Source organism: Varanus komodoensis, unplaced genomic scaffold (genome assembly GCF_004798865.1).
Source record: "Varanus komodoensis strain SLA01 unplaced genomic scaffold, ASM479886v1 scaffold80, whole genome shotgun sequence".
Lineage (NCBI taxonomy): Eukaryota > Metazoa > Chordata > Lepidosauria > Squamata > Varanidae > Varanus > Varanus komodoensis.
Genome location: NW_025336482.1, coordinates 2458483 through 2470476, shown reverse-complemented (window position 1 = coordinate 2470476; position 11994 = coordinate 2458483). Strand labels below are relative to the sequence as shown.

At 59.5% G+C, this 11994-nt stretch overlaps 1 protein-coding gene across 1 annotated transcript in view; it reads left to right on the top strand.

Annotated features, from left to right (window-relative positions):
• The window catches only part of SSBP4 (single stranded DNA binding protein 4), a 16506-nt gene extending 5056 nt beyond the window's left edge, over positions 1-11450 (top strand). Inside the window, exons 4-18 of the mRNA XM_044455917.1 lie at positions 921-1005; positions 3751-3843; positions 4209-4292; positions 5290-5349; positions 6863-6932; positions 7124-7191; positions 7625-7674; positions 7783-7828; positions 7924-7953; positions 8257-8311; positions 8753-8820; positions 9205-9283; positions 10527-10555; positions 11160-11276; positions 11427-11450. Of these exons, the coding sequence (XP_044311852.1) occupies positions 921-1005; positions 3751-3843; positions 4209-4292; positions 5290-5349; positions 6863-6932; positions 7124-7191; positions 7625-7674; positions 7783-7828; positions 7924-7953; positions 8257-8311; positions 8753-8820; positions 9205-9283; positions 10527-10555; positions 11160-11276; positions 11427-11450 (958 nt within the window). The remainder of the gene's footprint in view (positions 1-920; positions 1006-3750; positions 3844-4208; positions 4293-5289; positions 5350-6862; positions 6933-7123; positions 7192-7624; positions 7675-7782; positions 7829-7923; positions 7954-8256; positions 8312-8752; positions 8821-9204; positions 9284-10526; positions 10556-11159; positions 11277-11426) is intronic.
• The last annotated feature ends 544 nt before the right edge of the window (positions 11451-11994 follow it).

The following is an 11994-nucleotide window of genomic DNA, read 5'->3' as shown; positions in this document are numbered from 1 at the left end:
CCCCCCCCCCCCCCGCTCTCACCTTTCTGCCTCCACTTTCTCTTGCCACCTTTCCATCAAAATGATTTTTCTACTGTGAGGTTTCAGGGCAGCGAGTGATAGAAGGACCCCATCAGTACCCCCTCACTGGGGGTGCTGGGACTCCTGGCTTCCCCCACCCTCCCCTGCCCCCTTTCCTCCTCCAAGGTAAATCCCCCAGCCCTGGCGAGGCCCCGGTGCAGTCCCCCAGCAAAGGAAGGTCGGGGTGTGGAGCTCCACCTCGGGGCCCAAAGCCCGACGTTGACCTGGGGAGGCAACTTGACTCCCAGCCACGCCGTCCGTGGGGGCCACCCGTTGCCAGGTTCTGACAAGCAGTGGCCATTTTGCAATGGTTCAAGAAAAGAAATCCTAGAGTCCCGGCATGTCCCAGCCAAGCCCAAAATGCTCACTTGTTTGGCTTTCTGAGAGCTTTCTCTGCCAAGCTTTAGAAAGGCATCTCAGATGTGGATGGGGTGGAGGGTGAGCAGAGCTGAAGATCCATGAAAAGATCCGTGGCCACGGAAGAGGAGGACGGCTGGTGGACAACCCCGAAAGGGTGGGGGGTTCTGTGCCCCTGGGTTGCAAGGATTCTGCTTAGCAAGGGCGGGCAGCAGCCTTCCCCACTAAAATGCTCTCAGCAGCTAGCCTTGGCCGGCTCCGGACCCTCCGGAGGAGTGGGACGTGGCAGGGGGTCGTGGCCTGCACTGCAGGGCCGCATCTTGCCTGGAGCTGGGGGGGCCCGCATGGCCCTGGAGGCGCCTCCACCCCTGCAGGCCACGCCGCATGGCCCAGCCACGGCAGGGGGCAGTGCCAGGGTGAGCAGCCCAGACCCCGTGTCTGACAAGAGCTCTGCCTTGACGGCCGACCCGTCTCTTCCCGCCTGCTCCCCGTGGCCCCTCCAGTGTGTTTTGGGACCTGTACTGCGCAGCGCCTGACCGGCGGGACGTATGTGAGCACCCGAGCGAGGCCAAGCCCTTCCGCGATTACGTGAGTACGGCGCCCTCGTGCAAGCGTGGATGATGTGAGCAGCCCACGTGCCGGCGGGATGGGACCTCCTTTGCGGGCGGCCGAGTTCCCCGTCCGAGAAGGTCTGGGGGTCTGCATCCCAGCGGGGCCAAAGGCAGGGGCAGGGCCCACACGGCAGCTCACCGCTCCCGCCGGGGGGAGCAGAACGGTAGGACTGGCGGCTGGACCTTTATGTTCAGGGTGTGTCCCGGCCATAGTGGGACCTGCCGAACGAACGCCGTCCCCCGGTTTTTCGGAGGCCCTGCGGGACCCGGCCGGCCACAGAATCCCGTGCCCTGCAGGGGGTGCCATGGGGAACCCCGGCAAGGGGGGGCCGCCTGCCACTCCATTCACCTTGCGTGGCAGATCCTCCTTGTGTGTGTGGGGGGGGCAGTGCCACCCTTGACCGCCCCTTGTGACTCTTGAACCCCGGAGGCGTGGGCCTGATCCACGGGGTTGGAAGCAGGAAGGCTCATGTATAATTTGTGAGACCAAACCTCTTTTTAATATTTGTATTCCATTACATGGATGTCCCATACATCTTTCCTCTTGCGAGGAACCAAGGGCGGCTGGTGGGCCCTGACCCGCCTCCTCTCCTCCTCGCAGTCTGGGCGCATCCAAAGCAATTTCAGCGGAGAGCATGAAGCCCATTAAAAGGAAAAGCCGCAGATGAAAAGCCTCTATTTGTAAACATGACGTACAGGCACCAAATTGGTTTGCACACGTGACGCAGAGTAATCATCCAGACCTGGTAAAAGGGGGCAAAGGCAGACAGAGACAAAACATTACTTGCATTCTAATTTTCCGGAATTTAGCATTTTTCGGTTGTTTTGCATCCTTTGTGTCAGGGACATTAATTGCACGGAATTGTGGTGCTTGCTTCTCCTGGGGGGTGGACACCCCCGGCTGCCGGCATCCCTCCCTGCCGGTTTCCATGGGAACCACATCTGTGCGGGAACACCTTTCCCCTGGCACGGCCCGGAGCAGCTGCCCCTTTACGCCCCTCTTCCCGCCTGCCTGAGGCGATGCGGCTGTGCCCAGGCCTCCCAGACTTCCAGCACGTGGCCGGTGGCTGCCTGGGAAGCACATGCTGCGCATTGCAATGTGAGGAGGGGGCTGCTGGCACAGGTTGTCCCCGGACCAGTCCCATGCGTGCAGCTTTCTTTCTTTCTTTAATCAAATTTTATGATTTATAAATCCAAAACTAAAAACAACAATTACTGAGGACATAGGACATACTGGGCCGACATCTCACTCTTTTTTTACATTCAACAACCATATTCAGTTCTGCGCATAGTCCCGTTTCTCTAACCAATGATAGCAAATGTCCCAAGTTTGATGGAAGTCTGTATCTTCCTTCTCCTTCAAAGACAAAGTCAATCTGTCCATTTCTGTGCAATCCAAATTCTTTTTTAAAATCATTTCTTCAGTAGGTGCCTCTTCGCTTCTCCAATGTTGGACAAATGCAATCCACACCGCAGTAGTTATATGAAAAGTCAAGTATATAGCTTGTGATGGAGATTATCAGGAATAATACCTAATAGAAAGACTTCAGGTTTAAATGTTAATGGTTTATGCAGCATTTCCTCAAGCCATTTGTATATTTTAACCCAGTATTTTTTTGCCTTAACACAAGCCCACCACAAATGATAGCAAGTACCAGGTTTGTGTTTACACTTCCAACATCTCTTTGACATATTTGGGAACATTTTTGGTAATCAATTTGGCGATAGATACCTTCTGTCTGTGTGTGCAGCTTTCTGTCTACACCGCCCGGCAGCCTTCTTGGTTTTTGCCCTGCTTTTCTTTTATGGGTCTATCTCCAGGATATCCCAAACTGGAAATAACAAGGAATCCCTGCCCAGGGGAGGTACACTCTGAATTCTGACAGGTGTGGGGCAGAATCAGGGCTTCCGAGATTAGCTGGGTGGTGAGCAGGGGTCTGGAGGCAGCGGCAGTCCTACCCTGGTTTCTGGGAACGGGGAGCTCACGGTCCGTCACATGCGGAGTAGCGAGATGGAGGGACATTCTCTAAGGGACGGTGCTTGTGCCTCTGAAGAACAGCAGGGCTGGAATGCCAGCCAGCTCGCCCAGGCGCTCTTGGGGCCCGTGAGTAGCACTCCCTTTCTCTCCAGCGTTCGCAACTTCGGGAGGGAAGTGTGGGAGCGAGGCAGGCCGCACGGGCCGGGCTGGGGCTTCTTCCTGTATCACCTTGGGCCACACTGGGGTTTCTGCCTCCACCAGGCCTCTTCTGTGGAGAATCGTGGGGTGGGGAGAGAGCAAGCTGCGGGCCATCACACCCCCTGCACTAAATTAAAACCACTTGGCGCAGAGGGTGCTTGAGGGGGCCGGTGGGAAAGAGGCAGCAGAGTCTTGGCATTTAATGGCTCCCCACGCAGCTGCGCCGGTTCCCTTGACACAGCGGCCTCAGGCTGGAAACCTGCATCTCTTGTGGCTGCTGTGGGACCCCCAGTGCCAGGTTTGGCCACTTCTGGCCCATGGGCCCCGTTCCCAGATCTTGTGCAAGTCAGATTTCCTCCGGTCATTTTGTCTGACCCTCACAGGCAGGGTCTGTCTGAGATTGTGCGTGCACGTGGCGGGGAAGGCACAAGTTGTGTTGCCCTTGCGTGGGACGGAGAGTGCCTCCGAAATGGAGGTGGGGAGGCCTGGCCCTCCCTGCGGGGCGTGGGATGCACCGGCCTGAGCCCTGTTCCCCTTTCCCTGTAGAGCGCCGCGGCAGCGACGATGAGTCCCGTCATGTCCACCATGCAGGCCGGCGATGGCTTGCCTGCGGGGCCGATGCCCCCTGGATTCTTCCAGGTACCTCACAAGGTGGGACCGGGTCAGGACAGGACACGGCACAGGTGCTTGGCTCAGTCGGAGGGACGGCTGTCCCGCCCTAGCTGTGGACGGCGCCTCCGTTCCCTCGGAACCACAGCCCTGTTCAACCGTTCCGTGTAAAACGAATGTCAGAACGGGGAGCACCCAACCCACCTCACGTCTGCCCCTCTGCTTGGGGGCCCCGACTTGCTGTGCCCCCAAACCACTCCTCCCATAGACGCTTGGGATCTCTGCAGAATGACGATCAGACCTCAGCCGGGGGGCCAGGGGGAGAAAGAGGAGGTGGGCTTGCTAGTGATCCTGGCTTGTTTCCTTAACCGGCTTCCGTTTCCCCCACCTCCCAGGCCCCCCGAGGCTCCCAGCTCTCCCCGCACGCTCAGCCCCTGCAACACAACCCCAGCACCACCATGATGGGGCCACATAATCAGGTAAGACTACCAGGACCCTGGAAGACGGGGCGGGGGGGTCAGAAGATGACCCCCTGCCAGCTTTGTCTCCCTGCCACCTCCTCTTGCCTGCCAGCTCGCCGAGTTTCAGGGGAATTACAGTGGCTGTTGCTGACGGCAATCTTTCCTGACTCGTCCGTGCTTTGAGAGAGATTGTTTGTTTGCAGTCTCTTCGTACGCCATGTTTAAGCATTTCCAGGGTGGGTGTCTTGCACTGTACCCCCTCGTGATGGAGTTAAACAGTCTTGTTTTTCTTGGAATATCAGTATCTCTCAAATGCGTGCACAGGCCTATGAACCGGACATATCTCGGACCCATCCATTCCTTTCCAGGTAAACTGGCAGGGAATTCTTGCACCTGTCCATTCAGAAAGCTCCCCTGAGCTCAGTGGGATCCTCCTTGCAGGTAACAGCGTGTTGCACTGCAACCTGCGTGGTTTTGTGTCTCAGGCTTCGTTCCGCACCCCGCTGGATCCCAATACAAAATCATAGCCTTTTTCTGCAAAGACGTAATTCCCAATCATTCCCAGAATGTTTTTAACTGAGGTGCATCTGAGCTGCACCCGCAGCAAAGAGCCAAATTCGGCAGCAAAGCAAATGTTTTTGCTGTATACGATGCACCTTTGGATCTGACGACGCAGCAGGAACAAGCCAAAGCGGCGGTCCGCCAGCCGGGTGTTTTGTGGCAGTGCTCGCTGCAGCAGCTTGGCCCCCCATCGTGCCCACCCCCCAGATGAGCAGTAAAATTTAATAATCCTTTTCGTGAGTGGGGGCACCAGAAGTCGCATTCAGCACATGTGCCGGGAGGAGGGCGGTGGGAGTCATTTTCCTGGTTCTCCCTGCAGCCCATCTGCCGCAGGGGCCCGGATCCGGTGCAGCGCCTGCTCATGTGCCGCAGGGCGCCCGGCGTACCCCAAGCCCTCTCTGGCTTGCGACGGGGTCGTTCGGGCTGCCCACCCATGCCCTCTCTCCCTCTGCAGCCCTTCGTGTCCTCGCGCTTCCCCGGCGGCCTCCGGCCCCCACTCCGAATGCCAGCTCAGGTGAGGCCTTCAGTGCGCCCAGGGCAGGGCAGGTGGGAAAGACGGGCCGTGCTGGCAGTGAAAGATGGGACTTGGAATTCAGCCCCTCCAGGCTGCCAGGATAATTGTCTGGTGTGTGTGTGTGTGTGTGTGTGTGTGGCCTTTAAAAGTATTTTTTCCAAGGTCTCCCCTGCACTCTTGGGGCTGGGTGTGTGGAAAAGCAGGGGAAGCACTCAGTGCCCACTCAGAGTCACCTTGGCCAGTAAAACGACAGTTGCAAGAGAATAGCTCAGAAGTGCAGAAGACCCCTAAGAACTTCTCAGAAGCAAAATTTGGTTCTTGGACAGGAGGAGGTGCAAATGCTCCTGATAAAGGTTGTAGGTGCTTGCTTGGCCCTGTCCTGATTATTTATTTCTTCATTTATGTAGGTTAATTTATTTATAGAATCATAGAAACCGAGCGAGGCAGAAGGTGTACCCTGGGCCATCTAGCCTGACCCGGGCTCAAGCCAGCTCTTCTCATGGCATGCCCACCATGTGCATGTCCAGCCTGTCCTTGAACACCCTCACCAGTGGGGCTCAACCACCTCTCGTGGAAGCCCATTCCACACCCTCAGGGTCCTGACTGTCAGGAAGTGCTTCCTGGCATCCAAATTGAACCTTGGCTCCCCGAGCTTTGCTCCATTGGAGCGCGTCCTGCCTTCCTCTGCAGGGGAGAACAGGTCTCTCCCCACCTCCATGTGACACCCCCTCACACACCTGTATGTCGCCAACAGATCCCCTCTGAGTCTCCTCTTCTCCAGGCTGAAGAGACCCAGTTCCCTCAGTCTCACCTCATATGGCTTCCCCTGCAAACCGGCTACCAACCTTGTGGCCCTTCGCTGCCCTGACTCCAACCTGGCTATATCCTTCCTGTAATGAGGGGCCCAGAACTGAGCACAGTACTCCAGTTGCGGGCGCACCAGAGTAGTATAGAGTGGTAGTAACGCCTCTCTCGATCTGGAAGCCACGCTTCTGGCTATGCAACCAAGGGTGGTGTTCGCCCTCTTGACCACCGCATCACACGGCTGGCTCATGTTCAGCCTGCAGTCGACCAGCACCCCGAGGTCCCTAAATTATCCCCGAGATAGTTATTTATCCCTTTATGTATTTGTAAGCCATCTTGAATGGCCACGACCAAAGGAAGGAGCAATTGCACGATACGGACATAAGATACAGATGCACCTGTCAATACCTGGCAGGTGTGCTGTTTGTGCCAGAAGGCTGGTGTGTTAGCCCAGGAGTGATTCGCAATGGGCAGTGGGGTGAAGGGTTTCATTCAGGGGGCCCTGTCCCGAAGCTTTGGGGTTCCGGAAGGTCAGCCCTGCCACTGCGTCTGGTCTTGGAAGGGCCCCATGGCTGACGGAACAGGTGCAGTCCCGACATTGGACTGTGCCAACTTTCTGATTATTATGGGGCCGAATCCTGTGGCCACTGCTTTCATGTCCAGGTGGTGATTGCTCTTGCTCTGCTCTTCCCCCCCCCCCCCGCCACAGCCCCCCGTGGGTGTGCCTGCCCCACAGCCCCTGATCCCCACTGCCATGGACCCTGGGACCCGGCTGCAAGGTAAGTATTGGGCAACAGTGGGGAGGGCCAAGGGGGGGCTGGCATGGGGACCCCTGCAGCAGGCGGGATGGAGAGAGCCTGTTTGGAGTCTGCCCCCCTATCTCATCCTTGCCCGCCAATCCTTGAAGACTAGCTGCTTAAGAGAAACAAGAGCACTTCAGAGTCTCCTCCCCTCCTTCCCTTCCCAGCAGGACACCCCAATATGGCCCCAATGCAGCGCATGACCCCGCCACGTGCCATGACCAGCCTTGCCCTGCAGGTGAGTCCTTGTCATGGCACACCTGAAAGGTGCAGAAAAGTTCCAGGTGGGGGGAGCAGAGACTTTTTCGAGCATAGATGACTTGGGAAACTGGCTTAGTTAGAGGAGAATGCGCAAGGGCCGCTGCATGGGCATTGCTGGCTGGGGATGCTGGAAGTTGCATTCCAACCCAGCTGGAAGGCAGATGGGTCGGGGAGGGCTGGTCTGAGGCTGGCAACTCCTGCCTGCACAAGAGGGACACACTCGTCTCGTAAAAACCTTTGCCTGCGGCTATGGAGGAGGCAGCAGGTAAGGCCCCAGGAAAGCAGAGAAGCTGCAGGGAAAGGCCATCTCCAGCCCGAGGAGTCGGGGGGGGCTGCCTCGAGAGAGAAACGTGTGATTTCTCCCCCTTACGCTGCACCCCAGATTTGACTCCTGCGTTTGCTCCCTGCAGCATTATGGTGGCGGGATGAGGCCCAGCCCCGGCATGGCCACCGTGAACACGTAAGTCGCCCGCATTGGCCTCCCGTGGCGCGTGGCGGAGCGGCCCCTCCCAGCCCCGGGCCCCCACCCAGCTTCTGAGGTATCAGCGAGGCCTGCTTCTCTTTGCAGGGGGCCGGCAGTGCGCAGCCCATGGCCGAACATGAACACGAGCTCGGTATGCAAGGGCCACGGAGGGACTGAGTCCAGGATGCGTGGATTCGCCCAGCGCTCCGGGGCTAACGTGCGTTTTCTCTCTCTCGATCCTTCTAGGTCTTTTCCTCTTCTCCCAGCAGCTTCGGGGTGAGTTTCTGTGCGTTGGCACGAGAATTCGGGCTGGATGGTCCATGAAAGCAGAATGTGGGTCTCGGGGAGGCTGGGGGCTGTGCCTGTGGATGGGGGGAAAGCTTCAGCCTGCTTCGAGGGGCTTCTAAAGGAGGCAGCATTAGGTGCCAGAAAGCTTCAGGGGTTTGAGGACCCCCCAGAAAGCACAAATTTGCTGATGCTAATGCAGATATGCAAACATGTTATCAACTCTGCAAGGCAGCCTGCTTAAAGGAGCCGAACAAGCACCCCCTCTGCCCCCGTCTCCCCCTCTTCCAACAGGGCACCCCTGGAGGTGGAGGCCTGCCCAGCACACCCCTCGCACCCAGCCCGGGAGGTGAGTGCTTTTGGGCTAATTTGGGAGGAAATGGCTCGTGCACGTCATGGGGACGGTCTCCCTGCTCCCCCAACAGCTCCCTGTGTTATTGTGCAAGTTCAGAATTCCTCTCCGAAGGCTGAGGGAGTGGCCAAGAGACGATCCAGCTCAAAGAGGCTGCCCCTTGGATGCAGAAAGGTCTGGATCTGCCCCAAGGGCACGCCTGGCAGGGCTGGGAGCCTTGCGTGCAGCATCTGGCTGTCCTCTGCTGGAAACTGGGCCCTGGGGCACTTTGGTCCCAGCCTCAGGGCTCTGGGGAGCGAAGAAGCCCAGTTGCCCAGTCGGGGGCAGCTGATGCCCATCTTGTGGGGGGCCTGGAGGGAGGCTCTGCCTTCAGGAGTCGCCAGGCCCCAGGGTGGCTTTCCCAGCCTCCATCTTACTGGCCGCCTTCTCTCTCCGCAGACTCCACCAACTCTAGCGAAAGCATGTACATGATGAGCTCCGTCGGCCCTGCCGGGAGCCGGCCCAGTGTAAGTGCCCGCCGGCCCAGCGCCTTCCGTCCCCGCTTGGCAGGGGGCCGGCATCGCTGGCGCAGCCCCCAGCCCACCTGGAGCCGGTCCCCATTGCCCAACCCAAGCGAGTGAGTTCTGCCTTTGGCACAGCTCCTCCGCTTCGAAGGTGAAAGAAAACTCCCAGCAAGGAGAACCATGTGGGGTTGCCCCCCCTTTCTGTGCCCCCCCACCTCCCTGCGGCCCCAGGAGCGCCTCCTGAAGGGTCTGCAGCCCTCGGGCTCTGCCCCCTCCCGCAGGGACTTCAAGGGCGCTTGCGCTTTCCCAAGAAACCTGAATTTTCCCTCCCCTCCTGTCCTGCACTTCAGTTCTCTTTCTCCCCTCTCCTCCCACCCCTCTTCCTAGTTCTCCATGGGGCCCAGTCCGGAGGGCCCGATGCCCGGGATGAACACCCTGGAGCCCCATCGCTTGAATGGATCGTTAGGTGGGTGAAGCAGTGCCCAGCAGGCATCGGGTCGAAAGCCTGGGCAGCCTGGCGAAAGACTCTTTGACCCCCTCCCTCGGTCCTAGACTTCGTGGCACGGAAGCCAACAGATCCCTGCCCCTGGAAGCCTCCAATCAAAAAGTTGGCACACGGAGAGGGTGCCTGAGTTCCCTCGTGGTTGTGATGCTCTCCAGACAACTTGGGTCCAGTCATGGAGGATTAGGCAGAGCTGGTTTTGCGCTCCTGTTTAAAATCAGCCTTCCCTTGAGAACCATGAGGACTAGACCCTTGCTTTAACTTTAGGGGATGGGCTTAGTGTGGGCTCAAGCGGGGTTGAAAGTGTTGGCCTGGGGCTGGTGAGACTTCGGTTCCAGTATGAGTGTGACCAGCTGGATAACAACAACCGCAAGGACTACCTAAAATGGATGGCAAAGGAAGGAGCAACTGAAACAGACACTCGCTCGGCCCCGAAACTTGTGAAGAAAACCCCCCATCTCTGTTCCCCCAGCTGGCACGGGGCAGTATCTGCCAAGCCGCCCACGGGGAGCTGACTTTTCTTTCTTTATTCTCCGCTCTTGGCCTTATAAAATGCAAAACATCACATCCACGCCGGCAGAAGGGAAGGGAATACAGTGGCGCCTCGGCTCACGAACTCTGTCCTCTCCAGGACTCTGGTCATGGCCCGAATTGGTTGTGAGTCCAATTCCCCCATAAGGTTCAGTGTAAATAAGGTGAATCTGTTCTGCAACTGTTTTTTAAATCAGGAAAATGTGAAGCAAAGTGACGAAGAACAGCAAAGATCGCGACCATCTCCCCCCCACCCCCCAGCATGACCGCGATCGCACCCGTGTTCCCTGCAGGAGCGTGACAGCGATCGCGGCCATAGACGGGCGCAATTGTGGTCGTGCTCGGGCAGGGAAGACGGGCGTGATCGCGATCGTCGCCCCATGCGGAGTTCGCAACCTGAGGCGAATTTTTTCCTGAAATATCTGTTTGCAACCTGATTTGGTCATGAACTGAGGGGTTCTTGAGCCAAGGTACCAGGCCGGCTGTGGAGTGGCCCGTGCTTTGGACCCCCGGCAGGGAGGGGAGGTTCTGGGGGAGGAAGGGGCATTGGGTTCTGCTGCTGGTGAGTGAGGGGGGCTTTCCGCCGGCTTGGTGGGGGCTCCTCCTAGCGGCTCTCCTCTCCAGCGTTGGAGCCGGGCAGTGGGCCTGTCAGTAATTGGCTGAATTCTCCTTGCAGGTCCCGGAGACATGGACGGGATGCCCAAGGTGAGCGGAATGCACAGGGCCGTGTGGTCCAGGTGGCTTTGGGGGCGGGGCGGGGCCGTGCGAGGGTGACCACAGCTGCGCCAGAGGGAAACCACCCCACTTCCGCACCCGGAGAAGCCCCTGCCCCTTCCCGTCTGCATCCTGCAGTACCCTGCCTCCCCAGCTGCAGACTGTAAATTTCTGCTTTCATTCCCTGCATTTAAGAAACAAGTTCTTTAAGTTCTTTCTGGATTTGCAAAATGCCACACAATAGGTCACATGCAGGGAAAAGTGAGAGCTAACATGCCTGCCGTGGCTCACTCCGCCCTCTTTCAGCTGAATGCCATTTCTTGCCCCGGGTGGGGGCGGGTTGGGTGGTGGGCAAGCCAGGAAGCAGGGAGGGCCGGCAGGTGTTCCCTGCAGGGCTTTGCCGAGCTGCACACCAGCTGGGAAGCTGCCAGGGCCAGCTCCGAGTCCCCAGACTGGCCCTCCACAGGCTGGGCTCGGCCCCAAGCCCTTCTGCACAGGGACTGCGCCCTCCCTGCGGACCAGTGGAAAGGCGCCCCTCTTCTTTCAAGCCGCTGGCTGCTCACCCAGCCCTCGCCCCTCTTTCCCCGGCCCGCAGAACTCCCCTGGCGGCGTGGTGGGGCTGGCCAACCCGCTGGGCACCCCACGGGACGACAGCACCTGCAGCAGCAGCGAGGCGGGCAGCGGCTTCCTGGCCCCCCTCCGAGGCGAGAGTGTAAGGCCTGCGCAGGGCGGCAGTGGGTGGGCCGGGTGCTCGGGCACGCGGGGGGGGGGCTCCGCTGCGCCCCGCAGCCGAGGAAGGCGTGCCGGGCCCCTGCGCCTCTCGGGGGTGACGTGCCCCATCGGCCTGCCTGTCTCCCTCCAGTATTCGCCCAGTATGACCGTGTGATGCTGCCCGGATCCCCGGCCCGGCCGAGCGGCCCCGATGCCCGTGGCCCCAGCTGCCCCGGCCCCGCCAGCCCCCCGAAGGGCCGCCCCGTCCAGCGCGCCCTCCTCCAGGCGAGCATCTCTGGGGCACCACCGGACCTTCCCGCGGGGCTGCGCCACTTCCTGCTTCGGAGCAGCCTTGGCCACGCCGGACCGCCCCCCGCACCAGCGCTTGCTGGCCCCGGCTTGCGCCACCAGGGGTCACCTGCCCACCTGCTTGTTGGTGGAGGCGGGAGCCAAGCATGCGCATCTGTGGGGAGAGTCTGAATGGGGCCCAATCTGGGGCCGGGGCCTGGCGGGGGAGGAGAGGAATTGGGGGGGACATAAGGGGGGATGCGGGAGAGGGCCACAGCACGGGATGGGAGGCCCCCTGGGTTGGTCTGGGTGGTGGAGGGGGCCGCTTGGAGCAGGGGTTCTGTCCCCCCCACCCTGCCCCACCCCCCATAGCCAGCTTCCGGCCTTGGATAGGTTGCAGGCTGGGGGAGGCCTCCTGGCTTCTGCCAGCC